The sequence below is a fragment of the Lynx canadensis genome, chromosome D2 (genome assembly GCF_007474595.2).
Source record: "Lynx canadensis isolate LIC74 chromosome D2, mLynCan4.pri.v2, whole genome shotgun sequence".
Lineage (NCBI taxonomy): Eukaryota > Metazoa > Chordata > Mammalia > Carnivora > Felidae > Lynx > Lynx canadensis.
In genome coordinates, this window is record NC_044313.2 from 39,496,664 (window position 1) to 39,518,266 (window position 21,603).

At 47.2% G+C, this 21,603-nt stretch overlaps 2 protein-coding genes across 10 annotated transcripts in view; one reads left to right on the top strand and one right to left on the bottom strand.

The window, feature by feature from the left end:
* Positions 1-2,977, top strand: part of ALOX5 (arachidonate 5-lipoxygenase) — a 49,982-nt gene extending 47,005 nt beyond the window's left edge. For both annotated transcript variants that reach the window (XM_030335009.2, XM_030335010.1), the window contains 4 exons: positions 27-148; positions 505-605; positions 953-1,123; positions 2,250-2,977. In XM_030335009.2, coding sequence (XP_030190869.1) covers positions 27-148; positions 505-605; positions 953-1,123; positions 2,250-2,429 — 574 coding nt within the window. In that variant the 3' untranslated portion in view covers positions 2,430-2,977. The remainder of the gene's footprint in view (positions 1-26; positions 149-504; positions 606-952; positions 1,124-2,249) is intronic.
* Positions 2,978-12,382: 9,405 nt separating this feature from the next.
* The window catches only part of MARCHF8 (membrane associated ring-CH-type finger 8), a 135,816-nt gene continuing 126,595 nt past the window's right edge, over positions 12,383-21,603 (bottom strand). For 7 of the 8 annotated variants that reach the window (XM_030334921.1, XM_030334926.1, XM_030334923.1 and 4 more), the window contains 5 exons: positions 21,519-21,601; positions 20,432-21,271; positions 18,826-19,006; positions 16,702-16,849; positions 12,383-16,276 (listed from right to left, as the gene is read on the bottom strand). In XM_030334921.1, the coding sequence (XP_030190781.1) occupies positions 15,972-16,276; positions 16,702-16,849; positions 18,826-19,006; positions 20,432-21,271; positions 21,519-21,601 (1,557 nt within the window). In that variant the 3' untranslated portion in view covers positions 12,383-15,971. The remainder of the gene's footprint in view (positions 16,277-16,701; positions 16,850-18,825; positions 19,007-20,431; positions 21,272-21,518; positions 21,602-21,603) is intronic. The other variant, XM_030334927.1, reaches the window with a different exon arrangement.

Genomic DNA, 21,603 nt, shown 5'->3' on the forward strand with positions numbered 1-21,603 from the left:
CTAGCTGGGCCCTCCTCCTGAGCCAGGTTCACGGCCGAGGTGGTAGGCATCTACTACAAGAGTGACCAGGTGGTGGCAGAGGACCAGGAGCTGCAGGACTTTGTGAAGGACGTTTATGTGTATGGCATGCGGGGCAAGAAGACCTCAGGTACAGACCACCCCCAGCTCTCCTTCTAGCTGTCTCTTCTGCTCTTTCCTCACCTCTGACTTTCCTCGGGCGATCATGGCCCATGACATCCATCTGAGCACTTGGTGCTGGGGCCAGAGCCCCCAAGGAAGCCCTGCCCACCAATATGTCTTATGGGGACATCTCAGGGACTCTCTGCAGCCACTGAAACCAGGGTCAGAAACATCAGGAACACTGGGCCAACCCTTACAGTGTCTTGTCCATGCCTGGGCCCCTCAAGCCCTTGTGTGGGGGTGTTCAGGTCCTGGGATAGGGTTGGGGGGAGGGTGCCTGTGGGTCATCAGTCCCTCCCCAGCCAGCCTCTGACTCTGCCTTAGGCTTCCCCAAGTCCATCAAGACCAGAGAGAAGCTTTCAGAGTACCTGACAGTAGTGATCTTCACAGCCTCCGCCCAGCATGCAGCAGTGAACTTTGGCCAGGTAGGCAAAGGCAGGATGAGTCCTCTGGGCAGGAAATTGCCAGAGTCACCTTGGCCGCTCCTAAAGGGCTCAGGCAGGGCCGCCTCTCTTCCTAGTCTTCTGGGGCTGATCTCCAGCAGCCTTGGGGCCAGAAACTACGCGTTCCCTGAGTGTATTCTCCCCACTAAGCCAAGGGTGCCAGCCAGAGTGGGGAACCGTGGCCCAGTCCTGCTGGAGCAGGAGGAGATGGAGGAGGGTGGGAGGCACCTGGGCAGTTGCTCTGTCGGGCAGGTAGGGGCATGGCCAGCTGCAGATGGGTGGTGGCTAGCTGAGGAGGCACCCCCATGTGTCTGTGGCTGTCCCTACAGTATGACTGGTGCTCCTGGATCCCCAATGCCCCCCCAACCATGCGGGCCCCACCACCAACAACCAAGGGCGTGGTCACCATCGAGCAGATCGTGGATACGCTGCCAGACCGTGGCCGCTCCTGCTGGCACCTGGGCGCAGTGTGGGCACTAAGCCAGTTACAAGACAACGAGGTGAGCACTGGACGCCATTCTGCCCCTTCTAGGGGCAGGTCACCCAGAGTTAACCCATTTCTCCCTCTCTGGGCTTTGTGATTAAGGGCTTAGGCTGGACGCCTGCTCTCAGGGAGTCCTGACTTCCAGGGCTGGGGGTACCCAGGGGGTTCTCAGGTCTGCACCAGGTTGGAGCTCAGGGTGAGGGAGGGACAGGAGAGCACAGGCACTCTGCTCCACTGGTGACTCCCCGGAGGTAACGACTAAGAAGTTTCTGGGTATCCTTCCAGACATTCCCATGCACATACACCTTATTTAACCTAATGTCAAAGCTGGGTTTCTCAGTATCTCAAACATGGCATTTGCTCAGTGTTTCACAGAATGACTACCATTCCAACCACCCCCAGGCCTGTGGGCATTTTAGGGGGCATTTAGGTTGCTCTGGGGACTTTGCAAATGTGTTGGTCCCTCACATCTTTTTTTTGTATATGTGTCTTTGCACACATGTTTAGTAGGGCCACAGGATGTGTTCCTGGTAGAGGAATTTCTGGGTCAAAGAACCTTGAGATTGATCTGCCCTCCACAAACTAAGTCTAAAATCCCACCCTTTTCAGCCCTGGGTATGAAACTTTCCAATTTTAACAATCAATAATTTTTTTTTAAATATGCCTAGTTTTAGTTTGCAGTCACCGCGTGAGTATACAAATGAGCACAGCACCCCAACAGGGTGTGGCCATGGCTCTCCTGGGCTGGAAAGGCTAGTGCTAACCCCTGTGCCCCTGCTGCCCGGAGCCCAGACGGGAAGGCAGGGATGCTACACAGGAACAGGGCCAAGTAGGACTGCACAGCCACATTCCCAGCACAGCTGGGACCACCGACAGCGTCCGCATTCACCTGCTGCCATTACAAGCTGTTGTGGCCACCCTGCAGCACGGCAGTTATTTTGCCCATTCATCTGAAGACCCCAGCCCAGGAGCATTCTTGGGGTACTCTCAGCAGGGGGGCAGGTGGTGAGGGGGAAATGAGCAGGTGCTCCCTTGCTGACTTTCCAAGGGATCATCTCTGGGGGTGAGACAAGCAAGGCCTGTCAGTTTACACCCCCTTGTCAAAGAGTAACCTGTCTGTCTGTCTGTGTCTGGGCCCTTAGCTATTCCTGGGCATGTACCCAGAAGAGCATTTCATCGAGAAGCCTGTAAAAGAGGCCATGGCCCGATTCCGCAAGAACCTTGCTGCCATCGTCAGCGTGATTGCTGAGCGCAACAAGAACAAGAAGCTGCCATATTACTACTTGTCCCCAGACCGGATTCCCAATAGCGTGGCCATCTAAGTGGCCACCCGGGCCAGTCTCACTTAAAGACGGCCGACTACCCGCGACCGGGCTCAGCAGCCAGACTCCAGCCTGCCCAGGTGGGCAGGCACACCGGGTGGCCCTGGGGCAGAACTGCTGGCAGCCTGCTCTTCTGAGGCTGCCAGGATTCCTGGCAATTCCACCCCCAGGCCCCAGGCTGGCTTCAAACCGAAGGCTGCCCAGGTTGGGCCACGTTCAGCCTAAGCTTTGGTGCATTTTCCAGTTTGTTCCCTAGTTTTCAGTGAATTCCATACTTTGATCAATGTGGATACGCTGCAGGGACGCGTCCTACACAGAGCAGGACTGTGTAGCTTCCTGCCTACGCCTAGCTCAGTGCTTGCACGCCACTCAGCAACAGCAAGTCAGGACAACTGATAGATGTTCGTTCTTACTGGGAGACATGGAATGATTATTTTCTGTTCTATTTATGCTTGGTCCAATTTCTTGCATATACTAGGTACCCAGATGAATCCTTGTTGAATGAATTAAGAATTGGCTGTCATAAAAATAAAGGAGTGCATTTAAAATAGGTGTCCTTCCGTGTATTATGTTCCAGTCACCCCCAAACAGCTCACATCCCCTTGCCCCACAGAAAAAGCCACAATCACTGTGATTCCATCTAGGCAAGAGCTTCCCCCTCAAACCCCGTCTGGATAGAAGGTGGTTTCCCCTCTTCTTTTCCCAGAAACTCCTGAATTTTCTTCAGAATACATCTCAAATGTCATCCAGTCTGGGGAGGCATCTTTGCCCACAGCTCATCTATCTCCCAGGCCGTTGTCTAAACTTCTGTTGTCATCCTCCACACGGTCTCTCCCTTGGACCCAGAGCCCCTGGAGGACCAGGACCCCACCCACCTTCCTTGTGTGCCCCAGGGCTGGTTCCTCATTTTCCTCCTGCAAGGCACCTGACATGTTCTAGGCACTCTCTTGGAAGCTGGGGGATGTTTTCTCCAACAAGAGAGGACTCAAAATGACTTTTAAAATGCATTTCTTGGGGCGCCTGGGTGGCTCAGTTAGTTAAGTATCTGGCACTTGATTTTGGCTTGGGTCATGATCTCACATTTGGGGAGATTGAGCCCCGTGTCGGGCTCTGCACTGACAGTGCAGAGCCTGCTTGGGATCCTCTCTCTCTGCCCCTCTCTCTCTCTCCAAATAAAGAAATAAACTTAAAATAAAATTAAAAAATTAAAATGAAAGAAAATATAAAATGAATTTCTTTCCCCACACCCAAGAAGCAGAACCAGCCCTGAGTTTGGACATGGTGATCCATTGTGTCCTCCTCCTACACACAGACCCAACCTATAACCCCCAGCCCTGGCTTCAGAATCACCAACAGGGTCTCCAGAGTTCCTGGAAATGTGCTGGGCCAGAAGCTCAATGTCTTAAGTAAAAGGTTCCACCAGGGCCAATATAGCAAAGGAGAAGGCATGCATGTGCTCCTGAAACCACAAGACCCTCTAAGGAAACTTGACCATTGGGATGGGTACCAGAGTGAGGCCCAGACCCCAAACTCCCTTCCATCCCTCTGAGAACTGTCCACACTGTGAGTGACCTTGGTGATGGACTTCATAAACTATGGTTGTGGTAAAGGCACTCACTCGGCTCCATGTCCAACACACCAACCTTTAGAATCAGCAAGGCCACGTGAGCAAAGGAAGGGAGAGGAAGGGTGATGCAGGTCCAACCCTGTGGGGGGCAGGGGACAGGGAAGGAAGGACTGGGTAGAATGGGCTCCAGACTGCAGGGCACCTCCATGAAAGCCTCGCTCCAGCTAATGTGGAGTCCTCAAGCAAAAGTGGCCCATTATAGAAAACTTGCATCAGGCAGGAATGACAAAAATGGTCTTGACACGAATGAAGGTCACAATAGATCCAAAGGTGTGGCAGCTGGAGCTGTCAGTGAAATATGTTCTCTGCACCTGGCCCTGCCAGTTCCCCTGCAGCTGGATATTCAGTAGCACCACTCCAGTGCTGCCACAGGGGCGTTTTGGAAAGCCCCACTTCTGTGCAAACCTCCGGCGGACCCCTAAGCGAGCAGGCAGGGGGCAAACTGCAGACAGCTCAATGGAGGATGAAACAACTATCGTGAGATCTGGGCTTTTAATTTTTTAAGTTTATTTATTTTGAGAGAGAGAGAGAGAGAGAGAGAGCACACATGAATGTGGGGTAGGGACAGAAGGAGAAGGAGAGAGACTTCCAAGTGGGCTCTGTGCTGACACAGTACAGAGCCTGATGCGGGACTTGAACTCACAAACCGTGAGATCGTGACCTGAGCCAAAACAAGTCGGTCGCCTAATTGACTGAGCCACCCAGGCGCCCCAAGATTTGGGCTTTTAAACAGTTTTCCGTTTAAGCTCAACCAAGTTAACTGCTTGCTTTAAAAAAATCCTTTTCAGAGGAATATAAGGGAACTCAGAATCTCTAAAAAAAGAACATTCGCATTAGCCAGAGCACAATCCAAAATTATTCAACATACAAAGAATTAGGAAAATGTGATCTACTCTCAGGGAAAGGACAACTGACATAAACTGCCATATAATGACACAGATGTTGAACTTAATAGAGAATAATTCCAACGAAGCTTTTATACCTATGCTCTGTGGGTTACAGGAAATATGTTACCAATTCATGAAAGGATAGGAAATCTCAGCAGAGAAGTACACATTGTAAAAGAGAATGGAGGAGGAGGAGCGGAAGAGGAGAAGACTGGGAAGAGGAGGAAAAAGAATCATCAGATGGAAATTCTAGATAGAACTGAAAAATATCTGGAAAAAATAACTAATATAGCAGAACAGAGCAAAGAGTGACTTGAAGACAGATCAATAGAAATGATCCAATCTGAAGCGAAAAGAGAATGTGTTTACATGAACAGATCTGCAGAGATCTATGGGACGATATCAAAAGGTTTAACAGGGGTACCTGATGGCTCTGTTGGTTAAGCGTCCTACTTCAGTTCAGGTCATGATCTCACGGTTTGTGAGTTCAAGCTCCGCGTTGGGCTCTGTGCTGACAGCTCAGAGCCTGGAGCCTGCTTCAGATTCTGTGTCTCCTCTCTCTCTGCCCCTACCCTCCTCATGCTCTGTCTCTCTGTGTCGCAAAAATAAATAAGTGTTAAAAAAAAAAAAAAGGTTTAACATACATGTAATTGGAGTCCCAGAAGGAGAGGGAAGGTGAAAGACTACGGAGCAGAACAAGTATTTGAAGAAATAAAAGCCAAAAATTTCCCAAGTTTGGTGAGAGAACAATTTATGGCTCCAAGAAGCTCACAACTAAGCAGAATACATACAAAGAAACCCATACCTGAGGAGTCAAACTCCTCAAAAGGAGAGATTAAAGAGATACCTTGAAAGCAGTAACAGGTGACATACAATGAAACAATGATTTGAATTACAAATAACTTTTCATCAGAAACTGTGGGGGCCAGGGGTACCTGGGTGGCTCAGTGAGCTAAGCGTCTGACTTCAGCTTAGGTCATGATCTCATGGTTCATGGGTTTGAGCCCTGCATCAGGCTCTGTGCTGACAGCTCAGAGCCTGGATCCTGCTTCAGATTCTGTGTCTCCCTCCTTCTCTGCCCCTCCCCCACTCACGCTCTGTCTCTCTCAAAAAAATGAATAAACATTAAAAAAAAATTTTAAATTTGTAGAAACTGTGGGGGCCAAAAGACAACAAAACAACATTTTTTTTTTTTTTTTTTTTTTTAAGTAGGCCCCATGCCCAGTGCAGAGCCCAAGGCAGGGCCCAAACTGACAACCGTGAGATCAAGACCTGAACTGAGATCAAGAGTCGGACGCTTGGGGCGCCTGGGTGGTGCAGTCGGTTAAGCGTCCGACTTCAGCCAGGTCACGATCTCGCGGTCCGTGAGTTCGAGCCCCGCGTCGGGCTCTGGGCTGATGGCTCAGAGCCTGGAGCCTGTTTCCGATTCTGTGTCTCCCTCTCTCTCTCTGCCCCTCCCCTGTTCATGCTCTGTCTCTCTCTGTCCCAAAAATAAACGTTGAAAAAAAAAATTAAAAAAAAAAAAAAAAAGTCGGACGCTTAACCGACTGAGACACCCAGGTGCCCCTGAGACAACATTTTTTAGCACTAAAAGGGGGCGCCTGGTGACTCAGTCTCTTAAGCAACCAACTCTTGGTTTTGACTCAGGTCATGATCTCATGGTTCATAAATTCAAGCCCTGCCTTGGGCTCTGTGTGGACAATGCAGAGCATGCTTGGGATTCTCTCTCTCCCCTCTCTCTCTGCGCCTACCCCGCTCATCCTCTTTGTCTCAAAATAAACTTTAAAAAAAAAAAAAAAAAGTAAAGCACTGAAAGAAAACAATCACCAACACAGAATTCTCAGATATGTTCCTCAAGTATGAAAATGAAATAAAGAAATTTTCAAGTAAAATAAAGAGAATCTACTGCCAGCAGATCTACACTACAAGAAATGCTCTCATGGAAACTCAGATCTTCAGGAAGGACGGGAGTGTCAGATATGGCAAATATTTGGTAAATTTAAGAGACTTTCCCCCCTCTTCCTTCAACATATATGATTATTTAAAGCAAGTGTTATAGCATTGTCATGTGGCATTTATAATGCATGTAAGCACAATATGAAGATAGCATAAAAGGCAATGGATATTAATGGACTTTTTCAGCCACATGGTTTCTACATCTTATATCAAATGGTCAAATATTAATTCTAAGTAGTTTGTGAAATTTTAAGTAGTAGATTATAATCCCTAGAGCAACCACTAAAAATAATGTAAAGAAGTATAGTGAAAAACCAAGAGAGGACTTAAAATGGAATTGTGAAAATATATAAATAATTTAAAAGAAAGCAGAAAAAGAGGAACGGAGAAACAAAAACAGAAAGGACTGGGCGCCTGGGTGGCTCAGTCGGTTGAGTGTCAAACTTTGGCTCAGGTCATGATCTCACAGCTCGTGAGTTCGAGTCCTGCGTTGGGCTCTGTGCTGACAGCTCGGAGCCTGAAGCCTGCTTCGGATTCTGTGTCTCCCTCTCTCTATGCCCCTAACCCACTCGCATTCTGTCTCTGTCTCTCTCAAAAACAAATAGATGTTAAAAAAAAAAATTAAAAAACAGAAAGGACAAAAAAATCAAATAATAAAATGGTAGACACAACTTAGTAATTACATCAAATGTTTACAGACTAAAAACTCCAACTAAGAGACAAAGATTAGCATAATAATTTTAAAAGTCAATATCCAACAACATGCAATATAAAAGATACACACTTTAAATCCATAGCAGTGTCAAGCACATGTTCTCCTGTAAAATATTTTAGGTTTGGTAGACCACATACAATCTGTGCATTTTTTTTACATTTATTTATTTTTGAGAGACAGAGAGAGACACAGCACTAGTCAGGGAGGGATAGAGAGGGAGACACAGAATCCGAAGCAGGCTCCAGGCTCTGAGCCATCAGCACAGAGCCCGACACAGGGCTCGAACTCACGAATGGTGAGATCATGACCTGAGCAGAAGTCAGAGGCTTAACTAACTGAGCCACCCAGGTGCCCCCAATCTGCTGCATTTTTTTAAAACAAACTTTTTTTTTTCAGTTTTTTTAAACCACCTTTTAAAATTGTAAAACACATTCCTAGCTCAAGAAGCCTTACAAAAATAGGTCATGGGCTGGATTTGGTCAGTGGACTATAGTCTGCCTCCCCTTATACAAAGAGATAGGCAGGAATGGCAAATAAACACATGATAAGAGGCACATAAAAAGATGTTCAACATCATTAGTCATTGGGAAAATGCAAATTAAAACCACAAATGCAAATTAAAACCACAATGCAACTACACATCTATGAGAACAGTAAAATTCTTGTATTTTAGGTTAGTGACTGACAACACCAAATGTTGGACCAAGGATGTGAAGTAATTGGAACCCTCACACCTTGCTGGTGGGGATGTAAAATGGTACACCTGCTTCAAAAAAACGTTTGTTCCTTCTAAAACTAACATATTTCTATCCTCTCTGAACTAGCATTTCATGCCTAGGTATTTACTCAAGAGAAATGAAAACATATGTCCACAAAAAAATCTTACTATTCTACTCATAATAGCCCAAAACTGGAAACAGCACAAGTCTCCAACTATATTTATACAATGGAACATTATGCAGCATAAAACAGGAATGTGCTGATACAGGAGCATAGATGAAACTCAGAAACATTGTGCTGACATAAAGAACCCTTACACAAAAGTATAAACTACGCAACTCCATTAAAATTAAAATTAAGTTCCAGGACAAGCTAAACCCCAAATATCAGCACAATGTTTGCTTTGGAGGGTATGGGAACAGGGGTGAACAGGAAAGGGGCATCAGAATTTTCAGGATTGAGATAATGTTCCACATTTTGATACAGAACATCTGGTTTTGGGTTATACAGATGCATACATTTGGCATGCATGCCAAAACTCATCAGATGGTACACGTAAGATTTATACATTTCACTGTATGTAAATTTTTCCTCCGAACAAAAAGAACCATAAACAAATGTTGAATTCTAGTTAACAAAAGGCAAACCGAAGTAAGTGAAGTATACTTCTGGCTGCAGTTTACTCTGAAATGCATTAAAAAAGTAAGCTGATGGAAGAACAGCATGATTAATAGATGGAAATATGTGGTGAAGCATATATAGCCAAATGTTAACCGTAGAATCTAAAGTATATGAATTCTATGCAACACTAAGGTATATGAATACTATGCAATTATTTAAAATTTTATATTAAAAAAATTTCAGAGGCACCTGGGTGGCTCAGTCGGTTAAGTGGCCACCTCTTGATTTCAACTCACGTCACGATCTCACAGTTCGTGGGATCGAGCCCCACGTGGGGCTCTGTGCTGAGCAGAGCCTGCTTAGGATTCTCTTTCTCCCTCTCCCTCTGCCCCTCTCTGGCTCAATCTCTCTCTCTCTCTCTCTCTCTCTCTCTCTCTCTCTCTCAAGATAAACATTTTTTTAATTTCATAATAAAATGTTTTAAAAATTCACAAACTGCACTTCTTTGCCAGTTATTTAAACTGAAGTTAATGTTCTTTCATCATAAAAAGCACCTATGGGGGCGCCTGGGTGGCTCAGTCGGTTAAGCATCTGACTTTGGCTCAGGTCATGATTTCACAGCTCATGAGTTCAAGCCCCATGTCGGGCTCTCTGCTGACAGCTCAGAACCCGGAGCCTGCTTCAGACTCTGTGTCTCCCTCTCTCTGCCCCTCACCCCACTCACACTCACTCTCTCTCTCTCAAAAATAAACATTAAAAATAAAATGAAAAATAAAATAAAATAAAAAGCACCTATGATTCAAGGGTGCCTGGTGGTTCAGTTGATTAAAGGTCTGACTCGATTTCTTTTGGCTCAGATCATGATCTCACAGTTCATGGGTTCGAGCCTCGCATTGGGCTCTGCGCTGACAGTGCAGAGCCTGCTTGGGATTCTCTGTCTCCCTTTCTCTCTGCCCCTCCCCCTGCTCATTCTTTCTCTCAAAATAAATAAACTTAAAAAAAATTAAAAAAAAAATTTTTTGAAGGCACCAAGCACCCATGATTCAATGTAAAATATACCAAAAAATGCAAGAGAAATGGCCAAGGCATGGAAATTCACATAAGCAGACATGCACAGTAAACAAAAGATGCTCAACCTCATTTATCTAAGAAATGCAAAGTAAAACATCAATGAGAGAAAAGGGAATGGCAATCATTTTAGTAACAATTAAAAAACTAACACCTACATGATACAATGTAAGGAAGGAAGACTAAGATTCTCACAGTGGGAAGGTAAGTGAATAATTTTGTGGAGGTCAGTTTTGCAACTTTTACCCCTTTTTCTACTTCTAGGAACTTATGTTCAGAACTGCCCCCCACCAAGTGTACAAAGATAAATGTCATGGATGTGGATTTCAGCTTTGTTTCTAAGCTCAAAAGTCAAGTTAGCAACCTTAAAATCTCTGCCTAAATCCAGTTGTTAGGTGAAAAAAGCAACATGTGAGGTGATGATTGCAGTAAGCAACATGCGTTTCCTATGTATTTCAGATACGTAAAAAGTATGTGATGCCTTGACTGCATGACTGTGGCCCAGAACCCCCTGCCTCCCAGTGCTATTCCTGCTCAAGGCCTTTCCCTGAGACAAGGGCTGTGTTTGATTTTCTGTTCTGGTTTCGTTTTTGTTTTTTACTGTGCCGACAGCTTTGATGGTTGTACGCCTCCCCTGGCCCCTCCCCGCCCCGGAATGTTTAATCAGACATCTTTCCCAAAGAGAGGCCAGTCACCCCTGGTCATCTGGGAAGTTCTGTTTTAGCACCATGAGTCATGGATCCTCCTCTGACCAGCCTGACATCCTGAGTAACGAGGAACAGTAGGTATGTCAATATGTAAATTAACGGGCAAAGCTGTACCTCTGTGAGTTTATTTATGTAACAAGAGGCTGGCCTGCAAGGGGTTTGCCCTGACCAAGGATGCAAATGCTCCCTGGAAGTGTGCCTGCAGCCCCTCACACCCCCACTTTGTGGCTGGTGTTAAAGGGCAGAAAGGCCTGGGGACAGCATCATCAAGCCTGTGCACAACAAGGCATCTCTGCAACCAAACTCATCAAATTCAGTGGATCCCCCAAAGAAGAGAGGCTCCCCTCAGTGTCCCCCACCTCACATTCTCACAAAAGCAGATTCTTCTTTCAGCTCCACCCTCTTCACCCGGTGGTAGGGTCCCCTCCCTAAGGGCAAAAAAACAAACAAACAAACAAACAAACAAAATCCAAAAGGCAACCTTGCTATTCATGTACTTGACAACATTGCTCCGGACCCTGTAACATGAGACCACTTAATCAGACTACATGTTTGTGTGTTACCTCATATGGGAGACAAAGAAGTAAAAAATATATGAAAAACTATGCCATGTGGCACTCGGGGCTCAGTCCTTTGGGTACGAACCCAACTGAGCGGTGCTGGCACGAATAAAGTTGCTTCCTGGAAAGAAAAGCCTCAGTGTCAGGACTCTCTGGGTGAGAATCCTGCTACAACCCCTCCAGCCAATAGTTGAGCACTTTAGCTCAGGGGTCCTCCCGGCTCCCCCCTCTCCCACAAGCACGTACCTGTTCAGCTGTTACGTGGTCGTATCCTCCTCCAGAAGCCTCAACAGCTTCAGAAGACTGGCAAGGACACTTGGCCAAATATCCTCCTGCTTAGCTCCAAAGTCTCCTGGTAGGTACTACTGTACCCTTAACCGGTGGACAAATCCTCTGGGCTCACCTAGAGTACAGTATATACAGGGCAATCCTGGCCTGTTTTCACCTCATGCACACAGGTAAAGGCAGGGGCTGTCCTCAGCGCTTACAGCCCTGTGAACAGTTTGCAGTCTCGAGACCCGGAGGCAACACCACAACACAGGAAGCTCTGCTGGAGGCCGGGAGAGGCAGCCAGGCCAAACTATTGCCAGAGATCCTGCTGGTCCTCCCTGGGTCCCCTCCTCAGCTAGGCTGTGGCTCAGTAGCTGTTTCAACAGATAAGACCAGTAAGGCAATAATCTGTTCCAATGGTCCCACTAGCATACCGATCCTGAACTTGAATCTGGCTTCTCATAGGGAATGGAGTCCAAGTAGAGCCTGGATGTTTGAAAGCAGCACACCTGTGTGAGCTACTTCGGTCTTCACTCCCATGCTTGCACCCCTGAAACCACCCTGTCCTCACCAACCACCAGCGACTGGGGGAATCGCCCCCCCTTGCAGGGACAGGCTGAGGAAAACAGATACCTCCAGAGGTTGTGTGATTTTCTTTCCCAACGTGCAAGCCAGAGGAATGGGGAAAGGGGATAAGAACCACTGGAATGCCTGCCAGTGTTCCCAGGCTTTTTGCAGGAAAATACTTCCATGGCAAAACTCCTTTTTAAAGAGATGCTTTATTGCTGCAATTAGACACCCCGTATATAACAGAAACAACCCCCCAGAGAATTATTCAAGTGGTAATACTGAGAAACAGTGAACATACACAAAAGGATACAAAACCAGACATTTAGAGAACTAGAAAGTTTCCAAGTTAAGAAAATCTTCAAATGTGAAGTGCCTTTTAGAAACTACACCACACATGCCAGTGTAAATTTGGTTTTTATTAACAATCAGCTTTCTATAAACGTTGCATCTAAATAGGTAAATAGCTGCACAACTTAATTACTTCCAAAACAAAGATAAATCCTTTTCTTCCCTTATGTTTCGGTCTTTCCTTGGGCTGGAGAGGGAAGCTGCATGTTTCAAATCAGATCTAAAAGGGAAAGTATTCAAAAAGTGTCTTTGCATCAGGCCAAATGCACAGCATCGTGGATCTCGGCCCTGCTGTTTGCAGGCCTCCGCCAGCCGTGTGGCTGACCCACCAGGCAGCAGAAGCAGCCGTAACTGTGCAGGCACTACCTGATGCGCTTGCGCTGGCCCACTGCCTGAGGCCTGCATGTCTGGAGCCAGGGAGGGCACGCCAGCAAGGTTGAAAACTAGACCCATAAGATTGAAAACGGTGGAAGGAGGTGAAAAGGGAGGAGACATAGAGGCCTGGAGCAGGATGAGACCTTTTTATAGTTTCCAGGAATTCTTAAAATCAACTCGGGCACAAAAAAAAAACAAACAAATTATTGCTGGCGGCCAAAGTCAGAAGCCCTCGAGCCATACTGTAACTTTTGGGGAAGCAAAGGCCAAATCAGAGGGAGCTAGCTGGCCACACCCCTGAGCCACTTCCCTCTCCCCTTTGCCTGGCCCCCAGACCCACAGGCTCATCCCACATTTCTGGTTCAGCCAAGTGTCATCCTCCCACAAAGCCAGGTGCAGAATGGGAGGGGGCGGGGAGCCTAGGGAATAAATAACCCCCAAAGAACTAGAGGGCAAGCTGATGTGGATTAAAGGTGCACCTGGCAGATCTGCTTCCCCCACTAGATGGCAGCACAGCACCTTTCCAGGGCTTCTGACTTCCCAGTTTAGTTGGTGGGGACTAAGAAAGGGGTGAGAGGAGCTCAACTAGAACCTACAAGAAAAGAGAAAGGCAAGGGGACATCTGTGTGCCATCCCAGGACAGGAAAGAAGGACGTGGGATGGACTGTCCCCAGGCAGAAGGCTTTTAGGAGTTTGGTGGAGGTGATGAGATGGTGTTAGGCCTTCCTGAAAAGAAGTAAGAGTTTCACGTGACAACCTGGTCAGGCATGGGAGCAACACAGCAGTCGTGGTTATAAAGGCACCTTTGCTCTACGGGGTGCCAGCCATGACAGGTGGGCGGCCCAGCAGCTATCCTTACCTAAAGCACACTTTCCCATCCGCAGGAAGTCTCAGTGACTTTCAGCTTCAGCATAAGGGCCTCCATCAGGGGAGAGGGGAAGGATTCTCACTTAAAATTCTATCCCAGTCTTCACGTGACTACTCATTTGCTGTAAGAAGACGGCAGGGACAAGAGGCCTTGCCTGGGCAGTTTCTAAGGGGTAGAGGCAGGGCTGACCAGGACTCAGCTCCCCTGAGTGGACAGCGTGTAGCTGCCTGGAGTCCCCAGGCTGAGAAGGGGTGTGGGTAATTGCACTTGGGGCACAGTGAACACAGGCGCGGACCGGATGCGGCCTGGGAGACAAGAGAGCGAGAGAGAGCGCGATAGAGACCGCGAGAGAGCGAGAGCAGGCTGACCTATTTTCAGGGGTTGCCATGGTTGGATAGTGCCTGCCCAACCAGAGGAAGGCCACAGCAGAGCAGATCCTTAGACAGGGATCCGTGATCCTGATGAGTCAGACTTTGGGTGGGAGGAGGTGGCAGGGCAAAGCCTGCTACCACACACCCTTCCCAGAGCTTAGACACACTTCGGCCTCGTCCTGGCTTTCAAAACTAACCACAGCACTTCCAGTCTGAAAGGCAAAGGAATCATCTTGTGTTTGCTTCATCCTCAAAACAGGACAGGTGGGGCACCTAAGGTTCAGAGGACTGAGGGCAGGACACCCCCTCCCCCACCCAAGAAGCCTTCCCCTTATAGGAGGCTCTGCAGATGCAGAGTCACCTGGAGAGGAAGTATTCTGGGCATGATGATGTACACTGCAGACCCTCTTGGCCTATTTTTCTGGAGATGACTCTTATTTACCTGGTGCAGAGAAACAGGTTTTTAAAAACAGAACTTTAAGCAGACTTTTTAAAGGGACAAAGGCCATTTGATGGTGGTGATTTTGGTTTTGTCTTATGAAAATGGTACAGGAGATAATCCCTGATGACAGAACGAACTGATTACAGGGCCAGGGGCCCCTAAAGGGTCCTTGCTGTCCAGTCCGGTTAAGGCGATAAATGGGTGGAGGTGTGGCTGGGGGCAGTGACCCAGTGGGGCCATGGCAGTTTGCTACTCGCTCCTGGCCTTTGTCCCAGAGCCAGCCCGTCTGTCTCTCTGCCCTGAGCAGTGATCCACAGAGCCACCCAGGAGAAGCTGTCCAAGGTGGCCGGCGCCCAGGAGTGCCTGCAGTGTGCGTGCCCCAGACCAGAGCAGTGCGTGCTCACTCCGTCAGTGTGAAGCCAGCATGAACCGGAGAGGTTGTCCATAAAGGAATCATTTTTAAACATTCAGTTTTGTTCTAATTACTCACTTCCTTCCTTTTGTTTAGATCTCACAAAACCTTCTTTTTCAGTGTTGACAAAAAAAAAAAATATTTGGGGCAGGCCTGTGACATGAAGACTTGCCATATAATAGGCCTGAAACCACAGGAACTATGCTCAAATTGCCATCTGGTGTTCATTAATTCTCATGAAACATTATGAAAAAGCCTCAGGCCTGTTTATCCAGTTTTATAGCCATAAGTTCCTTTTATGGACACAGAGCAGATGTCAGGTTTCTTAGAATATATAAGGCAAAAAGGGTTTTAGATCTATCATAACGTAAAAGAGATAGGTAATCAGGGTCGTGAAGGGAAGGCTTCTAAATGAGACATTCTTTTAAATGTCAATCCCACTGGACACACATACTACAAAATAAAGATTCTCTTTTTGTAAAGTGCTGTTTGCTCAGTGAATCACTCGCCACCACGCACAGAGCACCACTGCCCGGTCTGCTCAGGAGAAACGTCAGTGGCAGCATCATCTCCCCAAGCTCTTCTTGGTGAGGAGGGAAGTCCTCTGGCATGACTAGACATTCCCACACACTCTGCTCCAGTGGGGGGACTGCTGCTGACTGGGAGAGGCAGGGCGCTTAGGCCAGGGTGCCACCCGGCTCCTGCTCTTCTCAGGGTCCGGCATTTTATTCTCTCACTGCTCAAGGCTTCGTGGGCCAGAACCCAGCCAGCAACCCCTCACAGTGTCATGGGGGCCTCCCTTCCTGTGGAAGTGCTGGCAGAAGTGGGACCCCGCCACGCACAGCCAATGTGAGGGCTTTCTGGGAGATTCACTAAGGAGGGTTTAGAAAAAGAGAAGCCATTAAAAAAACAGTCACCTGCCTGGTCTATGCTATTAAAGGACATAAAAAAAGGTACAGAATTGGCAGTAAACAATTTCCTTCAGCTCTTCATCGATGTCCAGGAAAACTACACCCTCCACAAAATCAGACATGAACGATTTCGGTTCCAGTGTCTTCAGGTTCTGTCCAACAAGAAGAGTTTGTGTCGGAATGACAGGTTCCAGGTCCATCTTTATTTTCAAAGTTGGGCTCTGTTAGTGCAGATTTTTCAAAAATATTCGTTTTGCTGGTCTCTGGACAGTTTTGAACATAGATTACTCTGTTATAAGCCTTGAGTCTCTTCCATAATTGTATGTATACTTTGCACTGAACGTACATAAAAAGAAGTCCGCCAGTAAACCCGATGGCCACAACCACCAATTTAGTCCAAAAGGGCCATTCTAGGATTCCTGGAAGGGGAAAAACCCAGTTAGTCTATCAGCACACCTAATTTAAGATCTGAAGTAACTAAACACAACTGCTGACCTTCCAGTAACCAATGGATTCTTCACTCATCCATCTAGTTTCACCAAAGGCAGGGTGTCCTTGGTGTCCACTCTCTCTCATCCTCGTGCTCTTCTAGGAAACAGTCTGCAGAGATTCTCTCCTTCCCTGATTTGATCTCTTCTGACTGGGTTTTTTTTAAAACTACTCACCACAGCAAGAGAATCATCCGAAAAGGATGCTTGGTACCTCATAATTAATGCTCTCACTCCAGAAACCCAGACATCTGAAGTCTGACTTAAATACCAATCTGGAGTAACACTCCAATCCTATGACCCCAGCGTGTTACCCGATCTCCATACCGAGCTCACCTGTCACTCTGAGCACATACCTGTTGCCTGTCCATGTTTGATCTCCTCAGTGGTGCGGTCAATGAGCACGTACAAGGACCAGACCACACAGGTGATGGCAATGACATGAAATGTCACTGAGCACATGATCTTCCTGCGCTCGCTGGCCGTCATCTGCAGCTTCTCCCACTGGAAAGACAACACGCAGAGCATGAGGTGTAGGCCCCCAAATGTAAAGGGCTACAATGAAGGTGACAGCATTGTAGATGGGTAAGACTGGCTTTCCCCCCCTCCCCTTTTCCCAATCTAGATGAATTTCCCCAAATACTACAAGTCATTCTCTTTAAACCACTTGGCTTCAACTAGGTACCAGGCACTGGTATTCTGTCGACAGCCAACTTTGTATGCAATGAAAAGAAGCTGGGATCAAGATGAGCTATGAACCACAACCACCAATCAATCCTCTTGTCTGCTTATTCTTGCAGGCAAACAACTAATGGCTAGCTAAAGGACTCTAGGTTTCGGCCTGATGAAAACGGCATGTTGGCCCCAGACCCAGGTGGCACACATGAGACCTCCCTGCCTTGCTGACTTGCATGAGCGAGGGGAAGAGGGTTGATGACGCCACAACACACTAGCAGATGGTCACACTACATCGTGACAGTGATGGCGGAAGGCGCTCACTCTTTGGTCCTTTGCTACTTTGGCAGCAACAGCTTGAAATCGATGCTAAGAGTTCCTGGTATAAGCAGGCTCTGCCAGTCCCATCTCCTCTAGGAGCTCATTAATTTGCTCCAAATAGCCAGATTTTCTTTTTCATTTACTGCTTTCCAAATCAGAAGAAAACATATAAGGGTAGAGAAAAAGAACAAAGCATAAACACTCTGCATATCCTTGGCCAGCCCTAATCACAGCCACTTTCCAGATGGTTCTATATAGGATAAGCTGAAAGTACAGCCTCCTAGATTGTCTATATTGGTCAAAGGCTACACATCTCACCTGAGAGGCCAGCACAGAGTAGGTATCCAACAAATTCTATTATTTTTATGGGGCAAAACATTTTTTTAGTAGTTTGCAGCTGTCTTCTCCAACATCCAGATGACTTTCTGCTGTGGTTTTATACAGTATCTTCATTTGGCTTCCCTCCTAAAATGCTCTCTGCTCCCTGATTTCCAGCTATTTCCCAAGACACACTCAGTCCAAGCCTTTCACACGGTCCTGAAATGCTCACCCTCACCTTTTCGGTGTATGCTTTTCTTCACAGACAATGTGACCTCTCTAAACTCCTTTCGCTGTACTCCAAATCCTACTGCTCCTTCAAGAACGGCTTCAACACCCAAACATTCTGTGAAGCTACCACCGTTCCCCTCCCCCAGCGCTCCAGCCCACAACCAATGCTTCCTCCTTGAACTGTTGGACATGCTCCGCCGCGACTTAATCTTCGTTCCCTTCGCACTGTCAGGTGTTTCGATTTGATCATGTGATTTTCCTTGAACTGACATATTGAGATTCCGAGATAAGAACAAGTCTTTCATTCTTCCAAACAAAACCTTGTATGCTGGGCACATAGAAAGACACACTGAAAACCATTACACAGGCGGCAGCTGCCAGATCAGGCTCGCTCAGAGGGGGCAGTGACCTGGGGCCTGAAGAGAGGTGCATTTTATGTAAGGCCTGTGGTTCCTTTCTTTTCCCATCCACCCTCACCCTGCCAACTAGCAAATATTTATCACAATATATACAAATAAATTTACTATTTCATTCTGTGCTCTGTGTCAGGGAGAGATACTAATTGATGTCTGATGTACAGTCCTACTCAGAGGCAAGACGTGAGCAGTTAATATGTACAAAGTTAACTGCTAAGATGTCACAAAACAGTCTGTGGCCAAGGGCCAAATGACTGACACAGATAAGCAACCAGTCTTAGTTTGACGGAAAAACACATTAGGACTGAATGGTCAGAAAGAGCTTCTTCCTGAGAGGAGGGAGTGGGAAATCAGAAACAGAAACGATGACCTCTGTAGCACGAATGTATGCACAGCCCCCACTTCTTACAGAAATGAACACAAGCAAGCTACGGCTTCATCCAGTCCAAGGTGCTAACTCTTCCCAGGGCCCTCATCTCAGCAAGGCGAGAGCACTTCTGAACGTGTCCTCACACGTACTTTTCTCAAAGGCTTCAGCTTGACCTCCATGATGAACTCGTACTTGCAGAGCTCACAGCAGCGCGTGTCGGAGCTCTTGATCCACTGTTGCAGGCAGGTCTGGTGCACGAAGTGGAGGCTCCCTGTGCAGCGGCAGGGGGTGATCAGTGGGCTCTCGTCATCCCCTTCACAGTGGCAGATCCTGCAGCAAAGGAAGGCCAGTCATTACCGGGAGGGCCACACGACAGGGGAAGAGGACGCTTCGGGGGAAGGTCAATCCCCCCCCCCCAAAGAAAACTTTCAGCGACAAACATCACAGAAACGACTACAAGCACAAAAACGCACAGACACGGAGGAGAACGATTACTACAAGCTAAGAGCTTCTAGCTTACCGTACCAACATGGAAAGTCTGGATGGCATTTGGCATCAGAGAGGAAAAAATGATATAAGAAATGACAAAGCAGTCATTTTGGGGAAGATTTAAAAATGTCACTGAAAGACGAATTTAAAGCAACATGGAAGCATCTTTCAGAACATGTTAAAATAATTAGGGGAAAAAATTTCTGTGTGAAACAAAACCAGCACTCTACCTTCCAAAATTACCGGTGACTTAAAAAGATGATAAATCTGCTTTTTATCTATAATCACTAATTTCACCTTCACACACAACTACACGTCTCCGTCCTCCCTCAGAGAGTAAACAGAGAAAACACAGAACCTCTCTTGGACCCAAAAACCCCATGATAAGGGGCTGCAATTTTATTTCTTTTTTGAGGAAATGAGAATTTTAAACCATTCATGGCTTCTAAGGGTGCATACAAGAGGATATAGCTACTAACCTCAAAGAACTTAGACTTGTGAGAAATAGAAGGGTCTCTTCCAACAGCTGGAGAGCAGGTAGGGACACCTGACCTGGGGGGAGCCAGGTCCTGGCCCTGGCCAGACTCTCAGCTCTTTGTTTCTGTGAGAGAGGTTTCGGAGACAACTGTTAGAAATGTACCAGCTGGCCTGGAGAAGGGGCGCCTAGGGAAAGGCTAGAATGGGGAAAGTATGAGCCTGGTGACAAAAAGCAAATTCTGAAAGGTTCCGGAGACCAGACAAGGATGCTTGCACACAGGAAGACAAAGGGCGGAAGTGGAGAAAGGATGAGGGCAGAGGTGGCTGCATCCAAGTTAAAAAGAAGGAAGGCAGATGGTACTGAAGAACGGCCTCTTCCCATGCACACTGTGTTGCAAGTGGAACAAAGGGCAAAAATGAGGCTGGGAGGGGCCGCCAAGGCTTAACGTCTAGATCATCAAGCTGGAAAACTGGAGATACTATTTTCTTTCTTCCAATCTCCTTAAGCAAAGTCTACTTAGTTTTGGTTGAGAAGAGTCAGCTTGGCCTTTAATATGTGTAGCTTCTCCCTCTTTTATCATCTGTGAAACTACCTTGGGACCCATGTCATAAAAATTGGTTTTTCAAATGATACCAATACTCCATTCTTCTGGAGAAAATTATTAACCCACAATTGTCTATAACCACCCATTACTTCATTTTCCTGAAACTTCACATATTAAAGCAAGATGAGGCCACAGAGGTATGGGGAGCAGAGATGGCCAGAATGATGGTTCTTGGCAAACCAACCTGCAGGCATCCCCTGATGTGGATACAGGAGATATGGGGGGGCATTTTTCAGAGGGGGGAGAAGGACAATCCAGGTCACTGTCCTTCTCCACTGAGCAGAGGGGTGCCCGCAAGACCTTGTTCTTCCATTTTGCAGATGCGCTGTCCTCAAAGACATCGTCGTCTCCCATTTCATCGGAGCAGAAGCCCATGCTCCCTGCCAGCCCGCTGGAGGACTTGGCGGTGTGCAGGGGCGCGGCACAGCCCTCCAGCTCATGGAACCTGTGCAGGCTGCTGGCGCTCGAGCCGTGCGAGAGCGAGAACAGGTACCGGAGCAGTCGCCGGCTCCTGGACACAGCTTCAGCATCCGCTCTCTCTTCCAAAAGAGGGACGTGGATGCCCCCCTTGCCAGCTTCCACCTCTGAGGCAACTGAACGGTTGGCAGAAAGGGATGAAACGCAAGAATGTTTGGAACTGCCAAGAGGTTTGTGATGCTGTGCTTTTTTCTCCTTCTGATGGAACCTGTTAATCCTGAGACCTGGATCTTGAGGGAGTATCAATTTCCCTTCGGAGCGAGTTCTTTCCACATAGTCAAAACTTTCCGAAGTGTTCTGGGGCTTCTCACCCACATCGTTTAGGGATTTTGAGAACTTTAGTATTCTTCTGGCTTTGGTATTGTCAGCAGGCTTCAAGGCCTGGGTCCATTCTGAACCACAGGAATTTCTCTTTGACAATGTGTCTTTACAGATAACTGTCACAGTGAGCCCTTGTGTCAGAGAACTCTGGCATTGAGGAGCTTTCAAGACAACGGCAGACTGCACGGGACTTTGGTGACAACACTCAGAACACACTGCACTGGAACTGCATGCAGAGAACAGTGGAATAAAAGCACAGAAAGTAAAAAACAATCTTAAAAGAGAATAGACATCAAAGTGAAGAAATGAGACTCATGTGGTAACTTGGTGAGCAAACAGCACATAAAATTGGGCCAGCTGTTTAGAGCAAAGGCATTCTGACCAAGCAAATGGAAAATCGAGAACCTGCAGGCACTAATGCTTATTTCTGGGATGTCACGTGAACCACGGCAACATCTGAAGCAGAGCGTTACCTGCAGATGTCCTGATTGGATGGCGTGACAGAAGTGCGAGAGAAGGCGGACACTGGAGCTGACGCCAACGAAGAACCCCCAGCCT